This window comes from Ctenopharyngodon idella, chromosome 8 (assembly GCF_019924925.1).
Source record: "Ctenopharyngodon idella isolate HZGC_01 chromosome 8, HZGC01, whole genome shotgun sequence".
Taxonomy (NCBI): Eukaryota; Metazoa; Chordata; class Actinopteri; order Cypriniformes; family Xenocyprididae; genus Ctenopharyngodon; species Ctenopharyngodon idella.
In genome coordinates this window covers 21877366-21892170 of record NC_067227.1, presented here as the reverse complement: position 1 = coordinate 21892170, position 14805 = coordinate 21877366, and the positions used below count along the sequence as shown (strand labels likewise).

The window sequence follows — 14805 nt, the reverse complement described above, 5'->3', positions numbered from 1 at the left end:
CTGTTAACAATTTTTTCACTGGCAAAGACGCACGTCTTTCGGTAATTTCATTTTGTCTTAATGAAGAAATAAAGAGATCAAGAGTCGATGTTTCTAAGGAAGGAAGAGAGTTAAAATCAGCACTGATGTCTGTCTGCGGTAATTAGTTAATCTGGCATCCTGCGTGCCTCGTATAGGTAAAGGTTAATCTGGAATGGCGTAATGAGCTTGAACGTAATGTCTGCAACAAGCATTACTGAACAAAAACAGAGCAACACAGTGAGCGGAGGCCACAGTCTCGACACCAGCCGCACAATGCTGGACCTGAACACAACAAAAAAGCAATCAGCTGTGTGCGTTGAGGTGAGCGTTTCCTAGAAATGTAGTAACATAACTTAGCCTAAGTATATTTGGTGAACCCTCAGTATTTCTTTCAAAGATGGCAGTTTAGTGTATCAGTATTTTTTTATAGCTTATCTATATATGTTGCAGGAGTGGGAAGTAAATTTATTTGGTGTCCAGTTACTTTTCCATTGTTTATTTCAAGTAAAAACAACACTTGAAGCAATGGGAACCCAATTGGGAAGCTCATATATACTGTTGCTTTCAGCAGTTTTATGAAGCCTCTTTGCTTGGAGCACAACATGACTTTGTACTCTGCCTGTTGTACCAAAATCAATTCTCTTTCATGAATCAAGAGGCTTCTGGAAATAATTGTGCTGAATTAGTAATGCAGTTAGTCTTCACACTAAAAGTAAAACTTGCTCCAATTTAATGGCTTCAATCCCAGTAAATTAGTTTAGATGAACTTATCACAAACTATTACATAATATGGTGAACATGATTTGTATGAGTTGTGTATTTCAGACAGTAGTCTGTTGCGTTGGTTCGGAAGTGTGGAGGTGAGCTATGGGTGTGTTTTGGTGTGGCTGACACACACAGATGGTCCCTAAGTGTGGCACTATAGGACTAGAGTAAACTGGTTTATCCCAGTCATAGTTATAAACACCCTACTGTGGGCGGGATGCCCAGAAGCTTAATGTCTCATTCAGTGGTGGACTTCTCTTTCTAAAATGATCCTGTAGTTTATTACAGTAGTATGCTGCAACTTTAGACAACACTTCCATCTGTAGGTTTTCATGTGTAAAGATGTGGTAAACTATATATACTGAAAAATGATTATTGCGCAATTTATCCAGGTTTGTACATAACCTTTAATGCTTACTAAGGAAACCCAGGTTGAACATCTTTCCTCTTGGCTGAGTCGTATAATGTCAGTCTGTGTTTCAGAAGTCATGAGGTCAAAAATAACCTTAGGACACTTCAGTGTTAAGCTATCAATGGCCCTCTTTGCTTCATTCTTCTGTGTCAGTAAATCAAGCCAACACGCATTAGGAGGCAGAGCATGTCATCTCAGTCCATTGAGCGGATTTGATTCTGTGCTTTCATCAGCAGGTGGATGGACATGTTTGCACTCAGTTACTCCATTAAATTGCATTCTAAATGTGTTAAAGGGCAACTCGTGTACTTTTTATTAATGTTCATATCCCCCCCCCCTTTTTCCAGCGGCCAGGATTCAGACATCACAAAAAAGGTACAGCCACTGACTATGCTTTGATTTGAATTTATATTGCATCATATGTCATAAACAGTGTCAAATGTGTGGGCATAGGTTTATACATCTTACAGTCTGCTTCTCATATAAACTATAAGGCATTAAAAGTCACAGGATTTGTTGACATTCATATAGGCAAGTCAAAATGTTTCCCCTTTCTGTCTTTTAGAGATATATGTGTGTCATCCTCCTGTGTCACAGCAGAGCACAGACAGTGGAGATGAGTTCATTCAATTCAGGAAACTGAATGGCTCACCCGGCGAGTGTCCCAGTCGCCACAATCTCCATAAGGAGCTTCTGCTTGGCCATAAGAGGTGAAGAGAAATGTCTAAATGAGGTTCACTGGTTATGTTGGTTATGTTAGCGTACTTCATTTGCCAATAATAGTTGAAAGAATATTAAGATTAAATCATATTAAATCTACTCTAACCTGCATTTATTCTTAACTAAACTCCAAGGTTTGCTAAACTAAAGTGACCTAAAGGCTTCTGACCTTGTTCTCAGAGGGCTGTTGTTGGAGGAGAAACCAGAATTGCAGCGCGTGTTACAGCAGAGGAGACTTGACCTGCACAGAGAGCAGGAACTTGCCCTCCAACCCCCTTCTGATCTGGAACAGGAGCTCCGTAAGAGACAGCAGAAACTGCAGGAGGTACTGACCAATCTCTGTCCATTTAAATGGCTAATTCACCCAAAAATGAAAATTGTCATTTATTACTCACCCTCATGTTGTTCCACATCTGTAAGACCTTCTTCGGAACACAAATGAAGATATTCCGCATTAAAGTTGAACTACTGTATTCTCATGAACCATTTTAAATATATTTTTAGTACTTTTCTGGGTATTGAAAAAGGAAATGATCTTGCTGGCAATGCAGGCCTCACTGAGCCATCGGATTTTATCAAAAATATCTTAATTGGTTCCAAAGATGAACGAAGGTCTTACGGGTGTGGAATGACATGATTGTGAGTGAGTAATGACATGACTTTCATTTTGGGTGAACTAACCCTTTAATGTTCCTCATCACTAGAATGGAGTTCAAGAGTTTTGCCAGATGCATGGCGGTATTTGATTGTCTTGGGTGAATTGGATGACCATATGTTTTGAGTGGACAGTTTATGCATGTTTTCCTCCAATAACAGAAGTTTCATGTAATATTTGAGCTTTTTGTAACATTGACTGCTGTTTTAAATGTCTCTACAGTATGAGTTGGAGGAACAAAGACGCATAGAGGATGAGAAAAATGTTCCAGAATTTGTACGAGTGAAGGAGAATCTACGCCGCATACAGCTGACAGAACAAAACTGAAGGATATGTGGAGAAAATGCGCCTTGTAATTTTTACTATGTAATGTTTTCATATAATAGAATATTTTGATGTTATGAAATGAAATGGTGTACAGCTATAATGTAGTTTAGTAATGAAGCACTGTATTTAAGGTACAATTTATTGTAAATTTGAGTCAAAATAAAGCTATTAATGTCTTGTGTAATATTACCATATTTTATTTTTTTTTTCCCCCCCCCCTTTTACAAAAGGAGCATATAACTAAATACTAATGAGTTATTATACTATGACTTTGATATCATATTGGGCATACAGTTTGTCCAGCAAGTGATCAAGTCCTATTGACTTTCATATTGAAAAGGGAACGGTAACATCCTAGCATCCCCAACCATATCTCACCAGAATATCATAAAATGAACTTTTATCTGACGGCTTTTTGTTCTATTGATAGAACTTTCTTCTTTCCCTAGAACTTCAAGATCGATTCTGTGTCTTGCTGCCTTTGCATTTACAGGTAGCACTTTTGCACATTGCCTGTCGGGAGAGAAATCTCCACGGACACTTCTTTTCAAATGGAAATGTCCCTGTTTAATTAGCTGATCTTTAAATTCACAGAGAGGCACGAGGAAAGAAAGCCTGACCATCTGCCGTAACCCGCATTTATCAGAAAAGTAACAACAGGAGGCAAATGGGAAGCAAAGCGACAAAGAAACGTTTGTAAGAAGAAACTCCATCCATGTTGTTTTTAAAATTTATATACCTTTAGAGGTTGATGACATTTACGTCAAATACTCTTTCAGCAAATTACTTTGAACAGTAACAGCGGGCATGCTGCCACGCAGGAAAACAATCAAGTTGTGGCAGCGTGCCATTTCAGACACTATTCATATAGTCCAGAGGACTATTCGCCAGCTGTCCTCTTGTTTAACTCTATTGTCTCGGTTTTCTCCCGCTGGCTCTGTTAGACACGCCTATAGCAGAAGAAGCGTGTGCTGCCTTCAAAAAGATCACACGCTCACGAAGCATCTAGACAAACATTGGCGATAGGGAGTATATTCAATGGTATCGCCCAGTTTTTTACCTCTAAACTTGATTACAAGCATAATTTGAAAATTTTCATCTATAAAATTGTAAGCGAGGGTCTATTAATTTGAATACGTATGTTACTTCATAAATACGAACTGGAGAATGTTTTAGCTATATGGCACACCCCCCTGCGAAGATACTGTTTGGTACAGTCCAGTGGCTTTTGGCTAGCTTGAGTAGAGACTCAACATCCAGCCGCACTGTGGAGTCCACCGGCACACGCGCATCTGCGGTAATGGAATGAACGGAGGGTGTGTTTTGGGCTGGATAGAGCAAAGAAAGGTATGATTAAGATGGTAAATATTTGTATTTATATGACACTATATATGTATAACATTTTTTTGTGCACATGATGTGTTATCATATGTATGGAATTTATATTTTGTTAAAGATTTGCACAATAGCTCCCAGAACTCGTTCATTTAAAGGCATGCGCAAATTATTTTGATAAGCTTTAATTGCAATCGTTTTCTTCTTGATATTGTCACCTAAAAGTACGTTTACAACAAACATAAAGCTAATGATTTAATTGCATGTACTAGTGCAGATTTATTTCTGCTTAGTAAGGTCATCCAACCCTTCAAAGCATGGCAGTTATAACAATGTCGGTTCAACAATCTATTTTGCATGATATTTATGGGCCCCGAGTTGGTTGTGATGTTGACGGCATGATTGTGTTATGATTGATTAGATGGAAAGCTTATTACAGTGTAAACGCATGTGATTTATCATTTGTCTTCACAAGCTCCACACATTCAGACTAAAGACATGTTTTCTTTTGAATGCTGTATTTGTAAAACCTATTTTATTTCTTAGTGCTTGCAAGTGTTTAACATAGATTCAGATAAACTGAAATTGGTCAGTCCATTCTGTGGTCTGTTAAAAGTGAATTAGAAGAAACATTTTACCTACAGTCACAGCCATTGCCATTTGTATAAAGGCTTAGGCCTATAAGGTTGATCTCTTTTCCAGAGGTCCATGGTATATCTTAATTGACTTCGTACTGGAATACAGATTGCAAAGTGGATCTCCATTTATAAAGGAGAACGAGTCTGTGTTTACACTGGCAGAGAAACTTTTCTTTATTTAATTTATTAGCTAAAGTTGTTTTCCTCTCTGAGAGGCTTTTTGTCATGCATTTTGATTAATCGTTTCATCTTCACTGAGTGGCATGATGAAAGGAGAGAAGTGGAATCACAAAGACTGTCTTTCAGGTCTCTTCACTCCCTCTCTCTCTCACTCTATGCAATGTTTTGCATGGCTTAATTAACATTCAACTGGTTTTTGGCTTTGCACCAGCTGTGGAAAAAAATCACACTAAATTCTGTCGCTCCCATAACATCTGCGTCCACACGATTCAGCATCTCTATAATAACAGGCTCCGCATACATTCTGGGTCGCGTTCAAGTCTCCTGTCAGACTTTCCAAGCTCTGGCCCTCTCTGGGAATTCCAGACCTGGCCGCAGTGGTAATGAAATTGGCTGGGTAGGCATTCCAATAGATCACAGCCCCACAGGCTCATGGGAAAGGGTGTTGGGGAATCTGGCGGAGATGGAATAGACGGCACATGAGAATTGCAGACTACTGAAAACGGCCTCATTCGCTGATGTCTCATCTTTACGCTTGACTGCGCGAGAGGATGGGTGGATCTGTTGTGTTATCCTTCTGCTGCCGAGATCGCTGTCGAGAAGACTACGTCCTGTCTGCTTTTCTGAGCTTAATGTGCTTTGTAATCAAGACCGGCCTAATGTGCTTTCAGGGTGGAGCTCCTTGTGAGTGCAGTCTGGGTTTGAAGGAATGGGTCATCCAAAAATTAAAATCTGTCATCATTTACTCATCCCAAACCCGTATTACTTCCTTTCTTCTGTGGAACACAAAAGGAGAAGTTCTGAAGATTGTGCTGATTGCTCTTTTCTTTCACAATCTTTCTGCAATAAGTAAACAGAAATATTATAAGATAATTGCTTAACTACATTTTGCTGCTGAAGCCATTTTGAGTGTTTCCGTGTGACGTTGCAGTGGTCAGGTGGTACAAGTTGGAGTTCTCAGAAAATTCTGAGTTTACAAGTTGTAATTACACTCTAAAAATACTGGGTTGTTTCAACCCATGTTTGGGACAAATATGGACAGATCCAAACGTTGGTTTAAATAATTTAAACCAACGCTTGGTTTTATGAAGAACCAGGTTAATTTAAACCAACAGTTGGGTTTGTCCATATTGGATCCAAACATGGGATGAAACAACCCAGCATTATTTAGAGTGTATGAGTTCTATGAGGACGTCAACGCTTTTTACAAGTTGGAATCTCATAATTACAGTAATTCCACCTTGAGACAGTTTCTATGGGAGCCGGAGCTTTGAAGGTGCAGGGACTTATTCCGCCATATTGTGCATTGCAGTTTCTCCCATTCATAGTAATTGAAGTGAACCATCTTGGTGTATACAGTCTTTGTTGAAGCTTGAAAGTTTCAGCCTCCACTTGTCGTAAACTTACTCAAAAGCACCATAAATGTGTCATAAACTTCAACCCATGTGCTATATTGAAAGTCTTCTGAAGTCATACAATAGCTTTGTGTGAGTAAAAGACCAAAATTTAAGATGTTGTACCTGCATAATTTCATTGTAACTGTATGGAAAAGAGCAACTAGCACAGTTATCAATATCTCTTTATTTGTGTTCCATGGAGGAAAGTCTTTTCTCATGACATAAGAGTTAGTAAATGATGGCAAAATTATAATTTTGGAGTGAACTAAAATAAGGAGTTGCTTTTCATTTAATAAAGCAGAGTTTGTCACAGTGACCTAATTCCCGCTGCAGTTTCATCAGCCTTTCTTTTGCCCTCTCTTACCAAGTCTTGTCGTATCAGCAGATACTGTCCTCTCAGCCAACTGGCCGCTCAGGCTTGTTGACACAGAGCTTTGCTGGTATTTTTTCAGTCGTCGGGGTGTCTGATGGAGCAGGCTGGTTTCTATTGTGCTGAGCTGGATCCATCCACATGAGTTACAAAACTGAATGAGGATGGAGCCTTCAGAAGTGCCACAATCACATCCTGTCAAATTTTCTTCCTCAGAGCTCAGGAAGAGGGATGATAAAGATCCACACTGACTCATTACCAGGGATGTTGTCCCTAGTGATGTGGGTGGGCAAGTAGATTTCCCCCAAAATAGCATTTATATAAATACAATGTCTGTCCTAGATTTTTGTGTGGATGACACCAGCACTCATTAGTTATAATAAGGAACCGTGGGGCCCCATTTATAAAACACACATTCAATCGGATTTCATCCTATGTCAAAAGTGAGGAACAAAATACAGATTTAAAATACAAAAACCAACTTAAAAGCATCGGTACAAACGTTTTGCGCTTCTATACAAGTAATTAAAATAATACAACACTGATTATGAAATTGTAACGATAAATAGGAAATCACAATATTCATTCATTATTATATGCACAAATGAGCAACATTTTAACTGCCATATGATCAATTGTTTGTTGTCACTGAGATTAATTCATTAGTGAAATGCATTTAGAAACATTTGATGTGCATATGGACGTTTTGTAAATTGTTCTGCAGTACGTTGTTGTACTACACACGTCTTTATAAATGAGTCCCCAGGGTCTGATAACGGTTACTGTAACTTGTAATGGGACTCCAAAAAAGCATTGTTCCAAATACTCCAATATCTTCCTCAAATCATGTCAATGAACATGAAATGACGGGTCTGCTCACTCTCATTTGGGCTGAACCTCCCCTTTAAACAGATCAATTGAAATACACAAAAGTTTCCTGATTCTTTGATTCCGTTTACATCTGTAAGAGGATCCAATTTGTCATTCAAACTCTTCCCAGTGCCTTAACATGTTCTTTTACAATAACATGACTTTATGTAAATGTCACAGCAGCATCTCCTCATCTTACTTTCTCCCTACTGAGGCTGCGAAACCTGAGACGTCTCAGTCTGAGATCCCTAAATGTTATTCCTAACAGTCCTTTAGAAAAACTTTGCCTGTGAGTTTTCTTCATGGTAATAAGAGAAACCCTGACACGGTTATCTGAGTTATCAGCATCTCCCGCCTGAAGCTGAATCAGCATGGACACATTGTTCCACTTCAAAGCTGCGGCGAGTGGGCACTGAAAGAAAAAAGAGGGGGTTCTTGGAGAGAACAGGTGCAGCCTTTGGGAGGGGGAGAGTCCCTTCTGCCATCTGTTGACTTCTAGTTTTCCCCCAAACACACTCCATCACAATTCACACACGCCTGCTTGGTCATAGTGATCCAGGTTGCTATGGTGCTGTATGGGAGGAATAAGACCCCCACATGTGTGCGTTCAACTCCGGGCGTGCGGCTATTGTGTTTTGAGACATTCAAACATTTGAGGAGGGGGGTGTTCATGTGTGCATAGACTGAAATAGGCAAATGACCAGTTGCTTTGTCAGATGTTGAGGAGACGCTGAGGTGCCTGTGCAGGGTTCTCCTCTAAAGGTTTTGTTTTACATAATCGCACGGCCACAAGCCACTATTTGGAAGGCAAATTTACTTAGTGGTTGCTGGACTGGAGAGCAGTAGATTAAATGGAGAGCGCTTGAAATCAAACGACGGATTTGAATTTTTTCTCTTTCCCATCAACAGGTCACATCTGCAGACTGATCTGGGATATTGTTTTAGGGGGGTTTTCAACAAAAACTGCAGAATTACAAAAATAAACATGGATTGTAAGGAGGAGATCAGTGACTCTGATAGCGGGATCATTTTAAACTCTGGTGAGTGCTTTCATTTCTATGTTAATGATAAATAATATTTAGAAGGGAGCAGAAAGCATATAGCTAAATTAGGTGGTGTAGTCACAAAAAGACATTTTTATCAGTATAGCTCATGACTCATGAGCGCTACAGCTCAAATTTTAGTTTAGTTTAAATGTTAATTTCTTTTTAATGTTTTATTTGTTTGGCCTTTTTTTGGCATTTTAACAATAGATAATCTAAAGAACACAGGAAATGGAGGAAAGTCAGATGTTTTGACTTGTTTCCCACATGAGTACTACAGTTCAATTTATCAAGGCAGGCCAACTGCTAGGCCATGTTTCATAGGAATTGTAATTTTCATTTAGAGGATGCAAAATGTGCCCTATATATGTGTGCTCTTGTGTAATGAATTCTCTTGTGTTGTCCAGGCCCAGACAGCCCCACGTCTCCGGTGAAGGACCTGAGCACTCACACACGTGCCATGAGGCTGAAGCAGCAGGCCCTTGAGGACAGACTGGAGCTGTGTGTCCTGGAGCTCAAGAAACTCTGCATTAGAGAGGCTGTGAGTGACACTTCCTGAAAATGAGCCATCAGTGCTGCCATCTCTGTTGAATTCTTACACATCATGAACCATATTTTGTAGTTTTAAGCATGGGGCTTATATTTAAATGTAAATATACTCCGCATGGACGCTTTATATATGAAATATTTTTTTAGTATTCTAACCAAGGTTACTCAAACCATCACAAATAGTCTGTGGAAAAATCTTGAATTGTGACTTCTGCTTGAAAACCTAGCAGACAACATGATGTTTTCCATTAATTTTCTCTTTAGAAATTTCTTCAATAAAGAGTTTTAAGCCATGAAAAATAAATCACAACATTTTCATTTGAAAAGAAAAGTTAACCAGGGTCTGGCAACACTTTGGGGGATCATAAAAGGGCTCCTTGGTTCAGAGAAGTTTAACCTTGGCCTAATTAACTAATGAAGCATAATGACTTCTAATCAGGAAAAACAATTACACAACCGTTCAAAAGTTTAGGCTCGGTAAGAAGTCTCTTATGCTCACCAAGGCTGAGTTTATTTGATCAAAAATAAATTGGAAAAACTAATTTATTCCGGTGATGACAAAGCTGAATTTTCAGCAACCATCATTCTAATATGCTGATTCGATGATCAAGAAATATTTCTTAAGCAGCGCAACTGTTTTCAACATTAATAATATTTTTTTTTTTGTGGAAACTGATCATTTTTTTCCCCCTTCAGGATTGTTTGATGAATAGAAAGCTCAAAAAAAGAACAGCATTTATTGGAAATAGAAATCTTTTTTAACATTATGAACGTTCAATTTAATGCATCCTTGTTAAATAAAAGTATTAATTTCTTTAAAACAATTAAAATCTTAATGAGCCCAAACTTTTGAACGCTACTGTGTATTACATGCAAATTTAATCACACATTGTATCATAGCAGTAATTTGCAGGTGGGACGGGTGAACATGTCCTTAATTTTGTCCCCACCACAGGAAGGTTTACAACAACAACAACAAAAAATGCATCCAATACGTTGTTCTTCATAGTTTAATTAATACAAGCACAATACATTTGCACCAAACAGTTAGGTCTGATCAATAAACCTTGTGACACACATATCAGGATTTATAAACAATACATATATGAGCAGTGCCGCACACTCTGGACCATATGCACTCTTTTATTGTGTGATCGAAGAGCTGCTCTGCTCATTGCTCATAAAAGCACTTGAGCATTATATATGGACTTAACCTAAAATAATTTTAGGTTTTGATATTTAAAGCAGATGAAGCACCACAGTCTTCACCACATTTTAAGACAAAATTATGCATTGTATCATAGTTTTAACAGGATAGGAAAATTTCAGTAAGAAAGTCAGCTGGCCCATAAGCGTAAATCAGATTGCTCTGATTAATCCAGGCTTTCTCTTGTTCTGAATTCAGCCCTTCAATAGAAGCACTAAAGCCAATGGCCAAGAAACAGATGCTTCTTTGCATGTTAGCCCACATGTCTGTCATTCACTACTGGCCAAGCAGGGACAAGATTTAAGGGCCTAATCATTACACCATAGAAACCCCTTAGTGGACACTTCGACAATATAAAGACGAGCATCTGCTCGCTCAAAGATTTTTTTTCGTTTTGTATTGAGTAACACACAGAAAGTTAGTTTTCTTTGTCATTGCTTTTCTTTGAGTTTGCTCATGGTTAAAATGCTTTGCTTTAACAGGAGCTGACTGGAAAACTGCCCTCTGATTACCCTCTCCTGCCTGACGAGAAGCCTCCGAAGGTCCGGCGACGCATCGGAGCCGCTTTTAAACTGGATGAGGGTTTTATTTCACAGGATGGCGAGGTACGTGCCACAGCTCCTACACAGACATTTTTTTTTTAATAGTTATACTGCAACTGGCTGTTATTTGACCCTACCTGGCTAGTTTTAAGTGGTATTATTCATGGTATTACTATTATTATACTGAATCCATTCCACTTATATGGAAAAAAATTTTACAAGGTGCGTTTAATCCATGTTTCAGCATTTTCAGCTTGTAATCGTGCGGTTACCCCCTAAAATGTTTGTCTCCAGGAGTCTGAGCTGCACGCGCTGGAGGCTGATCTCGCCCTGCAGCGGCAGATTTATGAGGCGGCCCGAAAGCTCTCCCTCGAGGAGCACATCAGCAAACCGGTGAGGAAAAGCCGACTGCAGCAGTGTAAACGTGAAGAGAAGAAGCTGAAAGAGCTGCAGGATGCGATACTGAAACACCGCATCAACCACGGCTGTGTCTCTCCACAGACCTGCTATTCATCCAGACAGAGAGGTCAGCCAATCAGAAGCTATTGTTTATCATATAATCTAAATGTAAGCATTACAAAAGTGATTGACTGTATTATTTTTTTTTAATGAAAAAATAATCTTATTTGTTTTCATTTCAGATCTTTGTATGTCTGATGACAGCTCACTGTCTGACGCTGTTGCCTTGGATGATGGTAAGTGAGCGACCCTTTATTTCCTGGTTAAAATAAACTTAAACTCAAACTTTTGCACCCCATCTTATGTGATCATTTGATTACTAGAATGTTGCTAATGTCGAAAAACTGTCCTTTATCAACAGATTCCGACTCTGCTCCCTTTTCTCCGGCTGTTCTGGGGTCTTCTACAGACAGTAGCATCCAGCGATTGACACTCTTACCAAATAATGGCCCAAAGCAATCGAGCTCCAGCTCCAGTCTGGACTATGATGCTTCACCCATCCAGAACTCTCCATGGAAGGAATCCAGCTTGGACCAGCCCTACCAGAAACAAAAACCATCTCACTCTGCCTGCAGCAGCCGCTCCAGGTATTATGGGATATTTTAGCTTTATGCAAGCATTTACTTTGTGTTGTCAGAGCTGTTTTATAGGGACTTACAGAGCATTTGGTTAACATTCAAAAGTTTAGGGTCGGTAAAATTTTTAAAAATGTTTGTGAAAGGAGTCTCTTATGCTCAGCAAGGCTGCATTTATTTATCTTTTGATTACTGATGAAAAATAAAAAAGCTGAATTTTGAATTTAAACATTTGTTTAAAAATAGAAATCTTTTGTAAAATTTAAATGTTTTTACTGTCACTTTTAATCAATTTAATACATCCTTGCTGAATGAAAGTATTCATTTCTTTAAAAAAAAATGTACTGACCCCAATCTTGTTAATGGTAGTGTAATAGGTCACAGGTCTGTGTTTTGTCAGATATGTTTTACACAACCATTATTGAACAAATCAGGTTTGATTTTACTAATCAAAGAGCTTTTGTTGTTACACAGTAAGCTGGTTTGAGGTTAAAACAAAGTAACAAAGAACTATTAGTGTCTATTTTAGATACATTTATCAGTATATAATCATAATTATTTCATAATGATCTCATGAATGATCTCACTTCCTCTGTGTCAGCAGCAGTCCAACAGGCTCACCAACAGACATGAGAATGGCAGAACTTCCTCCAGCGCCCCAGTTTGTGTTTAAAAGTCTGCCAGTGCGGAACAATCAGCCAAACAGCGCCCCCTCCACCCCAGAGCTGCCACTGCGCCGACAGTTCTCACAGTCTTTCAGGTAATTAATATACAAATTACAGTCACCACTGGCATTTCAGCATTGTATTAATGCTGTTCATCTTTAATAAAAGCTTAATATCCATAGAGTTTGATGTTAGTATGTTGATAAGCTAAAGGCTTGATAATGTGATAAACATAAATAGATAACACAAACAAATATTTGGGAAACCAGTCAAATTTACTTGCATTGAAATATTTTTAATTGATACTAAGTTTATTAATGATCAACATTTCTATTTCTATTCTATCTGCCATTTTGTACTTTTTCACTGAGCTTATCATAGCAAATTGTTTACCTTACTGATCTGATATTATCTCCTGTCAAACAGACTTCCCAGAAGCAAACCAGAATTGACCAAGGCCAGCTCAGACCTGGGACGGGGCCGGACCAAGTTGCCACGTCGACGAGTGACCGATTTTGCGTTAGCCTACTCCGTTCAACGTTTATATCAGTGCAGCTCTGAAGACAGCAGCTCCGAGCTTTCCATTTCCTCATATAGCAGTTCCTCCAGCCGAGAGACAACCACTGAGGCACCTAAACCCTGTCCGCCACCATACGGCTACCATCGCACTGCTCCAAATAAAGCACCAGGCCAGCTCAACACCAACAGCCCACCCAAAAACAACAACAACAACAACAACCCACCTCACCTCATGGCCGGCCCCAGTCAAGTGAAGATAAACAACAGGACACCACTTCAGGCAGACATGGGGAGGCTGCAACTTGGACCGAATTCACAATCTGGTACCATGCATAGTAATAAACCCCAACAAGTGGAGGTTACTTCACCCAAACGGATTCTCAAGCCTCCACCGCCGTACACAAAGGTGGTCCGCACGACGTCGCTGAGAGAATACCCCAATCATCCCAGCCGGGTGCTTCCACGAGAAATGGTATCAGGAGAGCTTAAAACCTGGCATCAGAAAAACAATTTAGCAGTGTCCAAACACCGCTCACTTGAACGACAAGGATCGATTCGAATTAAGCGCCCAGAACCGCCACCCTACCACCAGGTTCCCTCTCAAAAACAGGTAAAGACGTGTACAGTATGTGCGTTTATCAGTACCAATTTCCTAAACTAAGCATCATGAATGAAATCTGTTCTTGGCAGTTAAATAATGAACCAGTCTTGTGTTTCTTTCCAGGGTTCTCAGAAAGTGATTCTGCAAAGGGCTTCCGATGGAACGCCGCTGCAGTGGTACGAAGAGGAAGACTCCGAGATTGTGAGTCAGGTGTAACCAGGTAGAAGGTAGTTTTTATTTATTGAGCCAATGGACTCATTGATGTAGCCTGATAGTGAAAATTATGTTAATTCTCACCAAGACTTTTTGACCAAGTTGGAGCTGAGCCAGTAAAATATACGCTTCAATTTCATATATGCCTACATTTGTGATTAAATTACAAGTCTAAGACTTCCTTGTAAGGCATCATGCCAGATATTTATGATGAATGTATAATATAATGGTAATTTTATTGATGTCAGGAGAGTGTGGCTTACTTTTGCAAATGACTGATGAATGCCCTCGTGGAAATGACATCGTTTAGTATATATTTGTGTCTGGTACACGATTCTTCATAATGAAAGTATTACGTAATATCTTAGTTTCCCCATTATTTTATTTAATTTAACACATTATGAATTAATATATTATTTTTCCATATTATTTTTTATTTGTGAATTAATATTGCCCCTTTGCTAACACATTTTTTAAATTAGTGAAATGTTTCAAAAAGTGTTGCTCTGCTACTGTAATATGCATTGTAATAATAATCCATCTGTGAGTCTTAATAATACCAAATGTAGATATTTTCCTTCATGTTTGTACACTAATTATGAAATATATTTTATATTATTTATAATACACTTTAATAAACAATCTCACAGATCCTCACTAGTATGTCTTGTATATTTTTGTCACATTTTCAAATATTTCATTTACATTGAATAAAACAGAAAACAGTTGTATAATATACATT

At 38.8% G+C, this 14805-nt stretch overlaps 2 protein-coding genes across 4 annotated transcripts; both read left to right on the top strand.

Annotated features, from left to right (window-relative positions):
* Positions 1 to 77: 77 nt before the first annotated feature.
* On the top strand, positions 78 to 3089 carry zgc:195245 (uncharacterized protein LOC565483 homolog). The gene is made up of 5 exons (XM_051902396.1): positions 78 to 342; positions 1546 to 1573; positions 1764 to 1908; positions 2099 to 2243; positions 2796 to 3089. The coding sequence occupies exons 1-5, from the start codon at positions 202 to 204 to the stop codon at positions 2898 to 2900; spliced, it is 564 nt and encodes a 187-aa protein (XP_051758356.1). The 5' UTR covers positions 78 to 201; the 3' UTR covers positions 2901 to 3089.
* A 421-nt stretch (positions 3090 to 3510) lies between these two features.
* Positions 3511 to 14720, top strand: inavaa (innate immunity activator a). Of its 3 annotated transcripts, none has more exons than XM_051902386.1 (10): positions 3511 to 3596; positions 8600 to 8730; positions 9141 to 9274; positions 10972 to 11094; positions 11326 to 11557; positions 11673 to 11726; positions 11852 to 12077; positions 12670 to 12825; positions 13157 to 13859; positions 13974 to 14720. In XM_051902386.1, the coding sequence occupies exons 1-10, from the start codon at positions 3568 to 3570 to the stop codon at positions 14064 to 14066; spliced, it is 1881 nt and encodes a 626-aa protein (XP_051758346.1). In that variant the 5' UTR covers positions 3511 to 3567; the 3' UTR covers positions 14067 to 14720. The 3 variants fall into 3 exon arrangements, with proteins under 3 accessions (XP_051758346.1, XP_051758349.1, XP_051758348.1); XM_051902389.1 differs by lacking the exon at positions 3511 to 3596 and adding an exon at positions 3697 to 4261; XM_051902388.1 differs by lacking the exon at positions 3511 to 3596 and adding an exon at positions 3699 to 4247.
* The last annotated feature ends 85 nt before the right edge of the window (positions 14721 to 14805 follow it).